Source organism: Labeo rohita, chromosome 9 (genome assembly GCF_022985175.1).
Source record: "Labeo rohita strain BAU-BD-2019 chromosome 9, IGBB_LRoh.1.0, whole genome shotgun sequence".
Lineage (NCBI taxonomy): Eukaryota > Metazoa > Chordata > Actinopteri > Cypriniformes > Cyprinidae > Labeo > Labeo rohita.
In genome coordinates this window covers 10,992,624-11,008,641 of record NC_066877.1, presented here as the reverse complement: position 1 = coordinate 11,008,641, position 16,018 = coordinate 10,992,624, and the positions used below count along the sequence as shown (strand labels likewise).

General features: G+C 36.4%; 1 protein-coding gene across 3 annotated transcripts in view; it reads right to left on the bottom strand.

Moving 5' to 3' along the window:
* Positions 1–10,762, bottom strand: part of abcb6b (ATP-binding cassette, sub-family B (MDR/TAP), member 6b) — a 47,043-nt gene extending 36,281 nt beyond the window's left edge. Inside the window, exons 1-9 of one of the 3 annotated variants that reach the window (XM_051119596.1) lie at positions 10,351–10,762; positions 10,060–10,258; positions 3,695–3,787; positions 3,404–3,596; positions 3,167–3,288; positions 1,088–1,197; positions 922–987; positions 507–632; positions 341–417 (exon numbers count right to left, since the gene is read on the bottom strand). In XM_051119596.1, coding sequence (XP_050975553.1) covers positions 341–417; positions 507–632; positions 922–987; positions 1,088–1,197; positions 3,167–3,288; positions 3,404–3,596; positions 3,695–3,787; positions 10,060–10,258; positions 10,351–10,437 — 1,073 coding nt within the window. In that variant the 5' untranslated portion in view covers positions 10,438–10,762. The remainder of the gene's footprint in view (positions 1–340; positions 418–506; positions 633–921; positions 988–1,087; positions 1,198–3,166; positions 3,289–3,403; positions 3,597–3,694; positions 3,788–10,059; positions 10,259–10,350) is intronic. The other 2 variants (XM_051119595.1, XM_051119598.1) reach the window with 2 other exon arrangements.
* Positions 10,763–16,018: the final 5,256 nt, after the last annotated feature.

Sequence of the window (16,018 nt, the reverse complement as noted above, 5' to 3'; positions counted from 1 at the left end):
ATAATTGCAAATAATCTCTTAAAGTTAGTATAGCCTCCAATTTATCTTAAATCCCTAAACATCATGTTTAATGAATGTCTTTTTTTAACGTTAAAGCATTACAATATAACACTAGCAATATGACTAGCATTACAATATAACATCTTACTATTACTAGGGATATGCACAGACATACACACTTTATATTGAGTTGATCAGCAAAAAAAAACAAACAAAAAAAAAACATAAGAAATCATTTGAACTTAATTTTTCAAGAAGTACACTTAAGAACATTCTTACAAACTTAAGAGATTATTCATTCTTTTTTGTTAAGAAGATTTAATTCTGTTTCTAATCTCACCTATAATATGTACCAAACCAGTTGAGTGGAGTGTAGAGCTGGATAATGTAGGTTCCAAAGAGAACATAGTCGCCAACCTATTATAGAGCATGAACAACAAAAATTACGCTCAAGAATAATCAGCAAAAACTAGATTTCCAAATGTTATGAGTAGTAATTACTGTACTTGAAACTTGTCCACTGTAACATAGTATGCACAAAGCAGGGATCCGGCCAACAGCCCCAATCCAATAATCATGTTCTGGGTTTGGTTCAAGAGGGCGAGGGAAGCATTGGTCTTCCATTCACATGCCTGAGCAAGACAGACAATCCAACTCAGCATCTCTCCACTCAATAGCTAATGAAGTCTAAGTATGTTAACGGGATAGTTCAACCAAAAATGAAAATTCCTCACAACCTTTCTGGACCTTGAACATGGTAGTTGTGTTGCTGTCTATGCAGGGTCAGAAAGCTTTCGGATTTCATCAATAATATCTTAATTTGTGTTCAGAAGATGAACAAAGGTCTCACCGGGAGGGTGAGTAATTAACTACAGAATTTTCACTTTTAAGTGAACTATCATTTCAAGTGATCGCTATTACCTGATATTTCAGGATAGCATCCTCAAAGCGCCTGACTTCAAAACCCTCTGAATTATAGTACTTCACCTGAATGCAAAGACAAATTTTGTTGTATTTCAATGTTAATACTGTTACACTCCATGACCAATCTAGGGCAACTTGGCTATTGCATTTGGTCATGCATTACGGTTTCAAAGTTGAGAAGTGAGTCCACAGCTTTTGACTTGGCAATGTTGTCCTGTGTGTTCATTTCCCGCCTGTACTTGGTCCTCCATTCAGTTATGATGATGGTAAGAGCTAAAAAAAAAAAATAAATAAATAAATAAATAAATAAAAAAAATAAAATAATTATAATAATAATAATAATAATAATAATAAAGGCGAAATTGAACTAGACATTGAAATGAACCAATTTCAGTTATGACTTTGCAACATTATTTAAAACACTGCTGTGTCCTGACATACACTACCATTCAAAAGTTTGGGATCAATAGTATTTATTTAAGAAATGTATGAAGAGTTCAGATGCAAAACCAGCTAAAAGCCATCTCGGTCAAAAATGAGATAATGAGTGAATGCTCCTGACACATATTATGCATCCATCAAATACTTTTACTTCAAACTCGCTAAATTTCAGCCTCAGCCCAATCAGAAGTGCCAGTACTTACATAGAAACCTATACAAATCAGCCAGAAAGAAACGCTCATTTTAAAGAAAAATGTCAGATGGTTTTAGCTGGTTTTGCTTCATAAAATATATAAAAAAAATATATAAAAATATATTTTATTTTGAAAGTACACATTTAACTGATCAAAAGTCACAGAAGTATAATGTTCAAATCAATAATAATTTAAATCAATGCTGTTTTTTTAATAATTTCCATTTTTATTTTAAATAAATTCTGTTTTTTTGAACTTTCTTTTAATTAAATGAGAAGTTCACTTTCAGAACAAAAATTTACAGATAATTTACTCATTCCCTTGTCATCCAAGATGTTCATGTCTTTCTTTCTTCAGTCAATAAGAAATTATGTTTCTTGAGGAAAACATTTCAGGATTTTTCTCCCTACAGTGGACTTTAATGGTGCCCTTAAGTTTGAACTTCCAAAATGCAGTTTAAATGTGGCTTCAAATGGCTCTAAATGATGCCAGTCGAGGAAGAAGGGTCTTATCTAGCGAAACAATCTGTCATTTTCAAAACAAACTGACAATTTATATATTTATTAACCCAAAATGCTTGGTTTGTCTCATCTCTGCGATGGGCATGTGTAGACTGTGTAATCCGGGTCAGTAAAGTTAGGGCATGTGGAAAACTCCTGTCTCGTTCTCCTCTTCAACGTCAAAATCATCCCACATCGCTGTTTTACTATTTCTTTGTAAACGGCGTTTGATCGTCTTTGCATGTTCACTTTGTAAACATTGGGTCGGTACTTCTGCCGCCATGTAGGATGATTTTGAAGTTGGGGAAGAAAACAAGATGGGAGTTTTTCGACATACCCTAACTATCTTGACCGTATTGAACCGGAAAAAAAAACGAGTTCACGCAGACTTAGACAAAACGAGCGTTTGAGGTTAAAAGGTATATAAACTGTCAATTTGTTTCGAAAATGACAGATCGTTTCGCTGGATAAGACCCTTCTTTCTCAGCTGGGATCGCTTAGAGCCATTTGAAGCTGCATTTAAACTGCATTTTGGACGTTCAAACTGGGGGCACCATTGAAGTCCATTATATGGAGAGAATTCCAGAAATGTTTTTTTCCCCTCAAGAAACATAATTTCTTATTGACTGAAGGAAAAAAAAAAAGCAAACATGTTGGATGACAAAGGGGGTGAGCAAATTATCTGTAAATTTTTGTTCTTGAAATTACTTCTCCTTTAAAGCATCGTGGAAAAAAGGCTTCCACAAAAATGTTCAACAGCACAACCGTTTTTAACACAGATAAAAATATATGTTGCTTCAGCACCAAATCAGCATATTAGAATGATTTTTGAAGGATCATGCGAGACTGAAGACTGGAGTAATGATGCTGATAATTCAGCTTTGCATCACAGGAATAAATTATATTTTAAAGTATATTAAAACAGAAAACTTATTTTAGTTTGTAATAATATTTCACCAATATTACTGAGTTTTCTGTATTTTTATCAAATAAATGCAGCTTTGGTGAACATAAGTGAAAGTTATTAAAAATATTAAACATATTTTAATTGTCAATATTTTATTTTATCAGCAACAATATGAAAATGAGTGTTTGTGCTGCACTTACTGAGGTAGAGAAACATGCAAATAAAGACAATGAGGCCAAACCAGGCACTGAAGTACGTCACAAAGTAGATGATGGCAATGACAATGTCAGCAATAGTGGGTACAATGCTGAACACAATATAGCTGTAAAACAAATCAATGAACATCATTGTCATCAACCATTTTACTGCATGCCTTACTAACCATGTTCTTTAAAACATCAAGTATGGTGATACAAAATCAAAAGAAATCATCAGACCTTAACAAGTTGTTAACGGAGGAGGTTCCACGGTCAATGCTGCGCAGGACATCTCCAGTACGCCGCCCCAGGTGCCAGCGTAGAGAGAGGTCATGCAGGTGAGCGAAAAGACGGACCTGCACCACACGGCTGGTGTACTGCTGGACATAAGTCCACAGAAAGTTGCGCAAGTTACTGACAAACCCCGATGTCCCTAAAAAGGAGAAAACCAGTTAATAGTTTGATCAGAAAAAAACAAAAAAAACAAGCTTAAAACATCCTTACAATATAATTTCGAATATCAATCCTCACCTACCCCTCCGCCCTGCAAAAACTTAAGGAAGACGTAAACACAGACCGTGATGGCCAGGATTCTCCAGCTCTCTGACGATGACAGCTGGTTCACTAGAATATTATAATTGCAAAAACACAGAGAACATGTGAATGCATCTACTTGCAGTGAATGTGAATGCATCCACAGGCAAATATTTTTGTTAGTATTAACTCAAAAATACACAATGATCCTTTAGAAATTATTCTAATAATTTGGTGCTCAAACACATTTTTTATTAATGCCAATGCTGACAACAGGTTTGCTGCTTAATATGTTTGTGGAAACAATGGTACATTTTTTTGCGATTCTTTAATGAATAGAAAGTTCAAAAGAACATTATAAATGTTTTTATACTGTAGCAACTTTAAAAGCAACAACAACTTTACTGACCCCAAACTTTCGAACAGTATGACTTTTGCTTTACCATCCCTTTAATTGTATGCAAAACCCCAAGGCTTTAGGAAGCACATCCTGACAACACATTTCACTGCTGTGTTTTCCTATTAATGAGTGTGTGCAGATCATCTTCCCTTTAATCACACATGGACAATAAAACTTTAACATCCTGAGTCATGCATAACTACATGAATTAAGTTCAATACACCAAAATTTAACAGCTGCCCAAAACTGCCATCTCACTGACTTATATGTGAATCCACAACAACAACAGGGGGGAAAAAAAAAAAATCTGAGCCAGGAGCCACAGCATAATGTATCTAAAGAGCGAACACACTGCAATGTCCTGGGAGCTGAGAAAGATCCTCAATCCAATTCATTTACATTCATGGCCGTTTTGATTGTGCACTCAGAATCAAATGAGGAAAGAAAAGGTGGAGGGTTGAAGCAAAAAAAAAAAAAAAAATTCAAAACAATGCAAGAAAACGCCAGGGGCAAAAGCAAAAACTCTCTTCCTCTCTGTTGAGCTGGGGGCGTAGAAATGGATGGTGAGAGAGCTGATTTTTATCCTTGGCATGGGGGCAGAGAGAGCTGCGGACAAAAAGGCCCTTGTACCAGCGTGTTAACTCGGCTAAAAGCCCCTAATGCCCCCTAATCGTGACTGGCAGGGTTGGTGACCTCCCCTATTACCCCTCTCAATCTCTCTCTGCCACACAAAAGCTCACTTTTCTCCCAGAGCGGCTTTCATGTGCCTCCAAATGCAAAGCTGTTACTTGTCTCTGATAATGAAGCACATACACACCACCAACTTCAGGAAGAGATCAAATGAACAACGTACACTTGAAGAACGAGGATGATAAGAGAGTGAATGAATGAATGAATCAAAACAGAGAATTTCAAAAATGGGTGAAAGTAAGACAGAACAAAAAAAAGGGCAGAGAAAGAAGGATGGAAACAAAGTCTTGAGCCGCAGAAGAGTTTAGCATAGTTGGGTTTTGTCCCACGTTTCTTTTGTAAAAGTTCGATACTTCTTGGCTTAAGTGAACCAAAGGCTTTGACTTCTCTGAGAGGTTTTGGGGGCTGCTCACCCATCCAGCTGGCCCACAACAACAAGGGGCTGAGAAAACTGGCAAGGGAGGGGCAATCCGACTTCACAAGCATAAGAACACTCCCGCATATACATGCTTGACTCGTTTCAAAATTACCTTTATGTATATATAATTCTTTATCAACAAATATTATTTTAAGGGTTTTTTTAGGTTATGTAAATCTGTTTCAAACCAATTAATGCATTTTTAATTACTGCAAACAAATTCAATCATTTACTCCTACACAAAAATAAATAAATAAATAAATAATACTGATCATCTTAAAAAAAAAAAAAAAAAAAAAAAAACACACAAACAAATAAAATTTAAAAAAAAAACGCATGTTGAGCAGCTCCCACCTTCCCAGGTAACAGGCAAATGTTGAAAGCTGCTGTCCTCTACTGGTCATGTATGGTAATGCAAATCCTTTGGCTATTAAATGCTGTAGAGTATTAACTTACTTTGTATTTGTTTATTTTTATTAGGGGGGCAGAATTTATCCTTTTAAATTATTTTCAGGGGAATTTTGTTTAACCTTTAATAAGACTTCTTTTCCTATGAACCACAAAACAAAACATTTCATTCCTTTTTTATCGAGTAATTCAACTGACCCTTCACAAAAACCCGCCCTCCTTGGTTACTTTTTCTATGTCTGACTAACAGTTCCGCTCTCATACTACACATCACGTTCTCACGCAGTGACAAATACATGAATGAATATCAGAACGTATTGTCTTTCAACCACAGAAAGACGTCAATACACACAATGTTTCAAGTTTGAATCCACTGAAGTTAATCTACTCTCCTGTCTGACTCGTTTGTCGGACAGAATGGTGGATTCTGCATTATGATTTGTCAGATCGCCCATCAATCAAGCTGTTTGCGAAGTGTTAATTTTGCTAGCACACATTTTCAATAACTAGCTGCACATTTTGATATACACTACCATTAAATGCTTTTCAGTCAATAAGATTTGTTATTAAAGATATTCATACTTTTATTCAGCTGATGGTGCATTAAACTGATCAAAAGTGACAGTAAAGAAATGCAATAATTAAATTTTTACAAAACACTTCCATTTTATATAAATACTGTTCTTTTGAACTTTCTATTTTTCAAGAAATCCTGATTTTTTTTTCTCTCTTGGAGGTTGGGAGTGTTTTCTTTAAAGTCAAAAGATGGGCCATTTTACAGAAGTAGTTCAAAGTCAGAGTTGGAAAAATCTTGAAAAAAAAAAGTGTTTTTTTCCACAAATTTTGTATGAATGCAAATTGTACAATATCCAAGTATAATATTTCTAGTAGTTGTGCAGTTAATTCTTGTATTTTCAGAAAGTTTTGGAATATTTGTCCTCTCTCCAAATTTGTCACTACCAAAACAGTTATATATAATTTTATAAGAAGGGTTACACTGACCTATAAGATTGTTCACATCCACCTTGTAAATACATATTTTTTTGCTGTTTTACTAAAATCCATTTCCAAAACAAAGATTCACATATAATGTACTCACCCCCTTGTCATCCAAGATGTTTATGTCTTTCTTTCTTCGGTCACAAAGAAATTATGTCTTTTGAGGAAAACATTTCAGCATTTTTCTCCATATAATGGACTGCTATGGTGCCCCGATTTTGAACTTCCAAAATGTGGTTTAAATGCGGCTTCAAATGATTCCAAATGCGGTTGTAAAGCCGAGAAAGAAGGGTCTTATCTAGCATAACAATCGGTTATTTTCATAAAAATAATACAATTTATATACTTTTTAATGTCAAATGCTCGTCTTGTCTTACTCTGCCTGGACTGTTTTTGTTCCGGTTCATGACAGTTAGGGTATGTCGAAAAACTCCCATCTCATGTTCTTCCTTTAAATTCGAAATCGTCCTATATCGCTGTTTTACCTTTTTTGTTAAGGGTGTTTGATCTTTGCTTGTTCACTTTGCAAAGCCTGGGTCGGTACTTCTGCAGTGATGTAGGATGATTTTGAAATGATTTTTGAAGTTGAGGGAGAAAATTTTTCGACATACCCTAACTGTCTTGAGTCACAGAGTTCAGGGAGAGAAACGCAAGACAAGCGTTTGAGATTAAAAAGTATTTAAATTTTATTTTTTACATGAAAATAACTGATCGTTTTGCCAGATTCTTCCTTGGTTGGGATCGTTTACAACTGCATTTGGGATTGTTTGAAGCCACATTTAAACTGCCTTTTGGAAGATCAAAATCGGGGCACCATATCAGTCCATTATATATGCAGAAAAATGCAGAATTTTTTTCCCCTCAAAGAACTATTTCTTTACGACTGAAGAAAGAAAGACATGAACATCTTGGATGACAAGGGAGTGAGTAAATTATGTGAATCTTTGTTTTGGAAGTGGACTTCTCCTTTAAAAAGTTTTCACAAGAAAAAAAACAACAATTACAATTTAAACAATATTTCATTGTATTTTGAATCCAATTTTTCTTTGTAAAAGGCTTGAAGTTAATCATACCGATTTTAAGTTCATTAGTTTGATTATTTACTGAAACAAAACTATAATATCATCTGAGTTGACAATTCACTATACTTTTTTGACAAAATATCCCATGTTTCGGTCGGGACTGCAATGTTTTGGTAGCAACCACATCACATTACAAAACTAAAAATTTGCATACCTGTACTAAAATTTTGCTTATTCCCCCTTATTAGGACCTATCAATTCAGCATGCAACTATGAGAGAGAGGGGGACATGAAAATTTCCTGATCATAAATGAAAGGGTGTAGCTAAAATTAGTCTCAGCCAATAGACTAAAACATACACTGTTTCAGTAGCGACATGAAAATGCGGGACACTTTCTCCTGATTTACAAAGAAAATATGATTTCTTTTAAAATCTTTTTTAAAAAAAAAAATCAAAATTATATTTTTACAAACAACAATGGAATAAAAAGCAAAAATTATTTCAATATAATTTTCATAAGTTGAAATTGAGACATTAGGGTTCAGAGCAGCCACCTCTCAATTGAAAGTATCCAATAAATGATGATTTTATATATATTAAACTTATTGATATTTAAAAAATATTATTGCAGGTTTCAAAAGACAATAGAAAGATATTATTAAACATCTAAAATTGTAATACTTCAATGCTTTTTAAATGTGTTTTTTGGTTGTGATACAGCAGTTTACACCAATACTGTAGAATGGCCCTTATAAGCTACACAGGAATAAAATCTCACCTTTGAGATATTGAACAGAATATAGAATAAAAGTGCTAAAACCAACTTATACAGGCACAGAACCGAGTATTATGAAATATGTCAAAGTCCATTTTTAGGTGGGACATTTTTGTCCCTGCTGTAGAATTAATGTACACCACTTACATGCTAGACCTGTATAAAATACACTGTGTGCATAATTATTAGGCATGTTGATATTCTGGTCATATTTTTTTTCCCAACACATTTTACCAATTCCAAACCACATCAATCTTAATAACTACTGGTAATTTTGTATTTAATCATTTATATGTGATATATAATTGTCCATGAAGGCTGGAAGTGAAAAACTCCTTATATTCAGGTGTGCATAATTATTAGGCATGTTTTATTTTACACATACATAAGCCAAAAAAGAGATTTAACCCAGACTGAAAAGTCAAAAATTATTAAATTCCAATGAGAAGGATGCAATACTAATGCAATACTAGAATTTGCAAAGTTAAGGCATGACCATTGGACAGAGAAATGCTCGTCGGGTCAGCACGGTGAGAAAAAAATGGTGAAGAAGAAAAGACGCATGCTAACTGCAAAAGAATTAAGAAAGTGTGAAACCATCAGGAACCGTTTAGTCTCCAGCCCCACCATCTTCCAGAACTGCAACCTACCTGGAGTCTTCAGAAGTGCAATGTGTCAGGTTCATCTAGACTTTGCTTGGTAAAAAAAAATCCTAAACAATAACCCTGACTTAATAAGAATAACAAGCTGACGTGTTGTGAAATACATGAAGACAGTTTTTTTTTTATAGGCAGCAAGTTTTGGGAGTTCATTTTAGTCCATCTCTGCACGTCAGACTTCTCAGGATAGGACACTAAACATGAACTCCAAAAATGTACTGCCCCATTCTGGAAGATAAATTCTTGAATCAGAGGTACAAGAGGATGTGATGCTCGTCCTTCAAGAGTCACTCTCATCTTATCAGTCTATAAAGCCTAAACTGTCTTCATGTATTTCACAACACATCAACTTGTTATTCTTAATAAGTCAGGGTCATTTCTAAGGATTTTTTACCAAGCAAAGTCTCCAAGAACCTGACACATTGCACTTCTGAGGACTAGGTAGGTTGCAGTTCTGGAAAATGGTGGCGCTGGAGACTAAACGGTTCCTGTTGGGGTCACACCTAATTCTTCACCTTAATTCCTAATTCTTTTGCAGTTAACATGCGTCTTTTCTTCTCCACCTGATTTTTCTGACCATGCAGACTCAACAAGCATTTCTCTGTCCACTGGTCAAGCCTGAACTTTGCAAATTCTTGTAATGTATTAGTATTGCATTCTTCTCATGGGCATTTAATAATTTGGACTTTTCAGTCTGGGTTAAATATCTTTTTTTGTCTAATTTTATCTGTAAAAGAAAACATGCCTAATAATTATGCACACCTGAATATAAGGAGTTTTTCATTTCCAGCCTTCATGTACAGTTATAGATCACTTATATATGATTAAGTACGAAATTAATAGTAGTTATTACGATTGTTGCGGTTTGGAATTGGTAAAATGTGCATGGTAAAAAAATATGACCAGATTATCAACATACCTAATAATTATGCACACAGTGTAGTTTAAACTCTGAAGGAATCCTTAACACATAGACGAGTCTGGTTTCACCTATATTCCTGCTGTAAATGGGTACAAACACATTGATGACCCGTTCAAGTCCCAGCAGCCCAACACAGAGAATCACCAGAGCCTGCAGCCTCACACTTCCTCTGGGCCACATGTACGGCACCAGCAGAGACACTTTCCTCCTGAAGTCCTGCCATGCTGACCCAGAGGTCACCTCCACATGGGCTTGTCTTTGATGCTTCTGATGAACAGAGAGAAAAAAAAATACAATTTAGAAATTTAGGTGTAATAAAACCTGAGACTAATGAAAACTACAGTGATTGTTATTCTTACCTCTACAGTCAGTGCAAGTGATGCTTGCTCAGTTTCATTTCCCAGTGCGTTTTGTTTCGTGTGTCTTTTAGAGTACTTGTTTGCCATTGTCTGACTTCGTATGACCAAACAAGCTATCAAAAATACAGTCTGAATGCATTATTCCATCGAAGTGTATTGAAGTACAAGGATTTGCAGGGGGTTTAAAGTGCATATGTGCTCGACTGCGGTTTCTCCAATGATTACACTAACCGTTTGTATTTAGCCGAACGGCAAACGCTGTCTGCGTGTCATATGGGAAGCAGCATTCACATGACTGTTAGACTTGTGGTCATGTGGCTCAGATGTTAAATGAAAACGCTGACGCTTTTAAACACTGAAAAGGCTGTTTTCCTCTCTTAGGTGTTGTGAAAGAACCGTTTTCGAGCAGCAAATGTTGCTCGCTAGCGGTTTCTAAAACAAGATTCCTCTAGGGGGCGCTTGACGGCATTCAAAACAAACTTTTTTCTCTTAATAAAATTGTGAACTCTACAATATAGAATATTTTAAACCAATTCTATTTCTAAGGAATGGTAACTGAAACACAAAAGAAGCAATTCGTTAAATTACACCTATTAAATGTCTTACCTAGTCATCATAAAATACTGTGATTGGCTCAGTCTGACAGGCGCTGAGAAAAGTAACACGTATCACATGATAGCACAGTTTTTTTTTATTATTGTTTCGTTTCTTTCGTTTTTTATTTATTTTTTATTTTTTTTATTTAGTATCATCATTTATTATATTTTAATTTCATATGCTCCACTCTACTGGTCAAAATCTCCAAATAACATTAATTAATATTAATGCAAGGCTGGGTTAATTAGCCAGCCCTAGTCAATAAGTAAGATTAGTGGACGCAGACATTACATTTTGTCTCACTTTGTCAGCTAAAACAATGTTTAACTGCCACTCTGTTCAGTATGAAATGCTTCTTCACAGGACACAGTCGAATCTTAACAACTTACACAGTCTACAACTACAGTCAATTTAAAAAAAGGACGTGAAGTGTGTCAAGTATGGTGACCCATTCTCAGAATTTGTGCTCTGCATTTAACCCATCCAAATGCACACACACAGTAGTGAGTAGTGAACAAACACCCGGAGTAGTGGGCAACCAATGCTGCGGTGCCCAGGGAGCAGTTGGTGGTTTGGTGCCTCACCTCAGTCGTGGTATTGAGGGTGGAGAGAGTGCTGGTAACTTAATTACTCCCCCCACCTACAATCCCTGCCAGACCTGAGACTCTCAGCTGATGACTGACAGTTTGTGAAGGTAGGAAAAGCCACCAAAGCACATCAAAAAGGAAAAGATTTTAGTGAACTTTAGTGAATATGATTCAGTGCAAGAATGGTTCATCATTTCAAAACGAGTAACATAGAGCAGTTCCTTACAGTGATGCTGGCCTTAACAGAGACCACTACGTTAAGATATATATAGGTGTAAATCAGGAGTCACCAAACTTGTTCCTGGAGGGCCGGTGTCCTGCAGAGTTTACCTCCAACTTTCCTCAACACACCTGCCTGGAAGTTTCAAATATATCTAGTAAGACATTGATTAGCTGGTTCAGGTGTGTTTGATTAGGGTTGGCGCTAACTCTGCAGGGACACCGGCCCTTCAGGACCGGGTCTGGTGACCCCTGGTGTAAATGAAGATGATCATGAGAAGCATGTTGCACATGTAACATAGAGCTCAAGCTGCTCTAATTGACTGACTGCTGATGTCAAGTGTTGTTTACATTTAAATGAACCTCAACATTCTATGTCAGTAACAGCAGCTTGAGTTTATATTTGAAATCAACAAACTGTCTCTGAAGCCTTGAAGCTGATCACACGTGCTACAAGCTCTTCAACTCTACAGTTTGGTGAGTTTCATCAATTTGTCCAATTCTGTAAAGTGTTTCTCCAGGTATCTTCATGGAGCAGCGTCGCCCTAGACGAAGCAGGGCTCTTCCTAGACACCTGAGGGGATTCTTGGTGGAGGGCGTCTCTTCCATTCAAGAGGCCTGTGAGCTTTCACAGCTGGCAGCTGTAATCAGGTTAGATCACACCTACAGCTGCATCTCTGCCAAAGTTTGTAGTCCCAACAGGTTGGAGGAGTGCTACCTGAAGAATGCTGCTGTCCTTCCTGACATCCGTGCAGCAGCATCAGCCTCTTCAGATGATGAGCGTCCGGCACCTCTGCATCAGCAGGAAGAGCCTGTCTCCATCCACGGCTGCAGCGTGCAGGGCTATCAGGACATCTACCGCTGTGTGGAGCCCATGATGAAGACACGCAGCGGTCGACAGTGTCCCTACAGCCTTGAGCTGGGACTGAAGATCAAGCAGCGCCTGTGGGAGACGCTCAACTGCCCTTCACTGCTGGAGACGGAGCAGCCAGACGGACGCGTCCTCATCACTGAGAGCTTCACGACCAGCAGAAGCGTTGCTCCACGAATCCACGTGGACGTCAGTGAAGAGCCTCTGCCTGAGGAACCCCGAAGGAAGAAGCCCAGACACTGAGTCATCACAGTGTCACATGGAGCATCACACAGCGGGACCTACGTATGTAAATACTGTATATACTGTACATAGTTATAGAGTAAGTTTATAGTTATAAAGTAAGTTTATAATTTGCTGAGTAAACTTTATTTTCTAACCCAAGTTTTCATCACACTGCTGTTTGACTGTTAGGGTGTTTTTGGTGGTTATCAGTGTGGTTCCTTTTATTGATTTGCTTTGTGGTTGTCGTGATGTTTTTGGTGGTTTCCTGTGTGTTGTCTTGCGTTTGCCAAGATTTTCTGTGCGGTTGTTAGCGTGTTGCGTTGCAGTTGCTGGACTCCTCTGTTTTTCATGCATTGTTACGTGGTTGTTAGGATGTTTTGAGCGGCTGGTTGACATGCTGTTTTCAAACAGTTGGGTTAGGGTAGGTTAGGGTCCCCCACACGGTTTGCAGCTTGACGTGCTGTAAGGGCTTGTGTGCATCAGTGATGCTGAGAGCTACGCCACTGGTACTTCACAACTACTGGTAGGGTCACCCCTAGTGGACCGGTCTCAGCTGAGATGCCAGACGAAGACAAACCACCTGAACTGGACAGCAGAAGATTGACCTGATGTTCCTGCCAAAAGATCACAATCTTCTGTTTACGGGTAAGTCAGACAGACAAACAGTACATAATAGTTGTCAATTGAAGTTAGTAATTTATTAGAATTTGAAAATGATGAAATCTGTAAAATTTTGGTTTCAATTTATGATTGGTCGCTAAAAACTATTTAATAACAATTAACTACACTGTAAAAAACAATTTGTTGAGTCAACTTAAAATAATTTGTAACCTGGCTGCCTTAACATTTTAAATTCAGTCAACTCAAAAAAAGTTTATTCAACTTGAAATGTTAAATTATACTAAGTGACAACTTAGATATTTGAGTTGAATCAACTTAAAATTTTAAGGCAGCTGGGTTACTTCCCCATCTGTTAAGTTTAGCAAACACAAATATCTAAGTTGTTACTTAGTACAATTTAACATTTCAAGTTGACTAAACTTATTTAAGTTGACTGAACTTAAAACTTTAAGGCAGCAGGGTAACAAATTATTTTAAGCTGACTCAACAAATTGTGTTTATTTTTTACAGTGTAGGTGATTTTTCAGAGTTAATCAACATTAATCACAGATTTTGAAAGTGCTGAAATGTATATGTATTTATGTCAAAATCCATTTAGCTCTATCTCAAGGAACGAAATCAAAATATGTAAAAAAGTTTTTTTTATTAACTTATTCAAACAAAGCCTTGCTAAAAGTGAAATACGTTTAATAATAAATAAATATAATGAGAAAGTAAAGCTATAAAACACTGAAAAAATAAACTAAAATAAACAACAGCATGCAAACAATCAAAACAGAGGCTCAAAACTATAATGTTGTGTTGTTTGTCTGAGTGTTTTATGTGGTGGAATATGTGAGAAAATAATAAAAAAGATTCATTCAAGTTGTCATTTTTCTGACTTTCATTTAATTTCATAATGTCTTATGTTTAAATCTGTCTTTATGCATCAAGGTAAAAGGCAAGATATTACTCTGTTTGCCCCTAAAGGGATTGTTCACCCATAATAAAACAAGATATTTTGAAAAAAAAAAATTTTTTTTTTCTTCTGTCCATATGAACTCACTGTGGTCTAATGTTGTCTTGGAGACACTGACTTTCATTATATGGACAAAAGGAATTTTCCAAACCTTCTTCTAAACATCATCTTTACAGAAGAAATTAAGTCATACAGGTTTGGAACGACATGAACATGCTTTTGACTCACAAACTTGATTCAGCACTCGGTTTTGAACGTGATACAGACCTTCAAACTATTTTCAGGTTCATGATTAACAGTTACGAATAGATTGTCCAATAAATAGGCTGTCAGAGAGTTTAGAAGAGGGAACTTGTCTATGTGTGTAGAAATGATCAGCCTCTGTTCAGTGAGGAAAACATCTAACAGCATGTGAGTGTAGAGCATCACTTACCTGTCATTACTAATGTCAACAGCTGCTACAGAAGGACTGAAGAAAACAGCCATCTAGATGAACAGAGAGAGACACTTTAGACATGACTAGACTGGAGTTTTAGACTCAACACTTTTTTTTTCAGGCCCACATCTGGCCCAAACTGGCAAACCAACATTGAACATTTCTATATCACTGTCTTGGTCTATAAATGATTTCAATCACAATCTCATCAGTAGTTTATTTTACACTGTATTTGGTCTTAGAAAAATTCCTGTCATCACTGAGTGTAACACTTTGATAGGAGCAGCTCCACACTTATTTTAAAGTGTGTATCGCCCCCTTGTGGATACATCTTATTAATGCAGCTAAAGCTTTTTAGTGGCATCCCGGGTATCCCACACCTATTCAAGGCTTTATTTCGACATACTGTGTTTAATTTATTTAGTTGAATAACAAACATCTGGCAATAATATTATCTGTCACTTGAAAATGATAGGGAGTAATAGTTCAATTATAAACAGCTAAGAAGCGCTGCACACAGGATTCTGACAAAGCTGCTTTGAGGCAAGCATCCAAGGTTAGCAAAAAACAAAACAAAACAAAAACATAATGCTCTGATACACAGAGAAGGAGACAAAAACCTCGTTTTTGTTCCTTTTGAAAGGATAACAGTGGAGGAGAGGTTTCACTACACTATCTTCAACATTTCTGCCATCAAACATTCATTTTGGATTGGTCTATTTTTGGAGTTTACACAGAATAAAATGCTGTTTTTATAAGAGAAGTCGATTTTTGGTGACAGGTAGGTTTGACAGAACAGTGATATCTAATTAACAGTGATTAACTGTCACATAATTCATGGGAAAATTCAATGATGTCAATGCTATGATGTGATCAAGAAATGTGATTCAAGTTGGGCGATATAATTTCTTCAGCTCCAACATATGAGCTGTTACCTCATAATGTCCTGTGTCTTTCACCTGGTCTGCTGTTCATATTATGGGACTAGGCTTAGTAGGCCCATTCCAGGGTGTCAAACGGCATTTAAAGGCAGTGCATGCTTAATTGAGCACCTAAAGAGTCTAATTTAACTATTGACCAGGGTGAAAAAGAAAAATGTATCATGTTGGAGCAGCTGAAGAAGTCATTCCAGTCGAAACTTGAATGTGCCACCT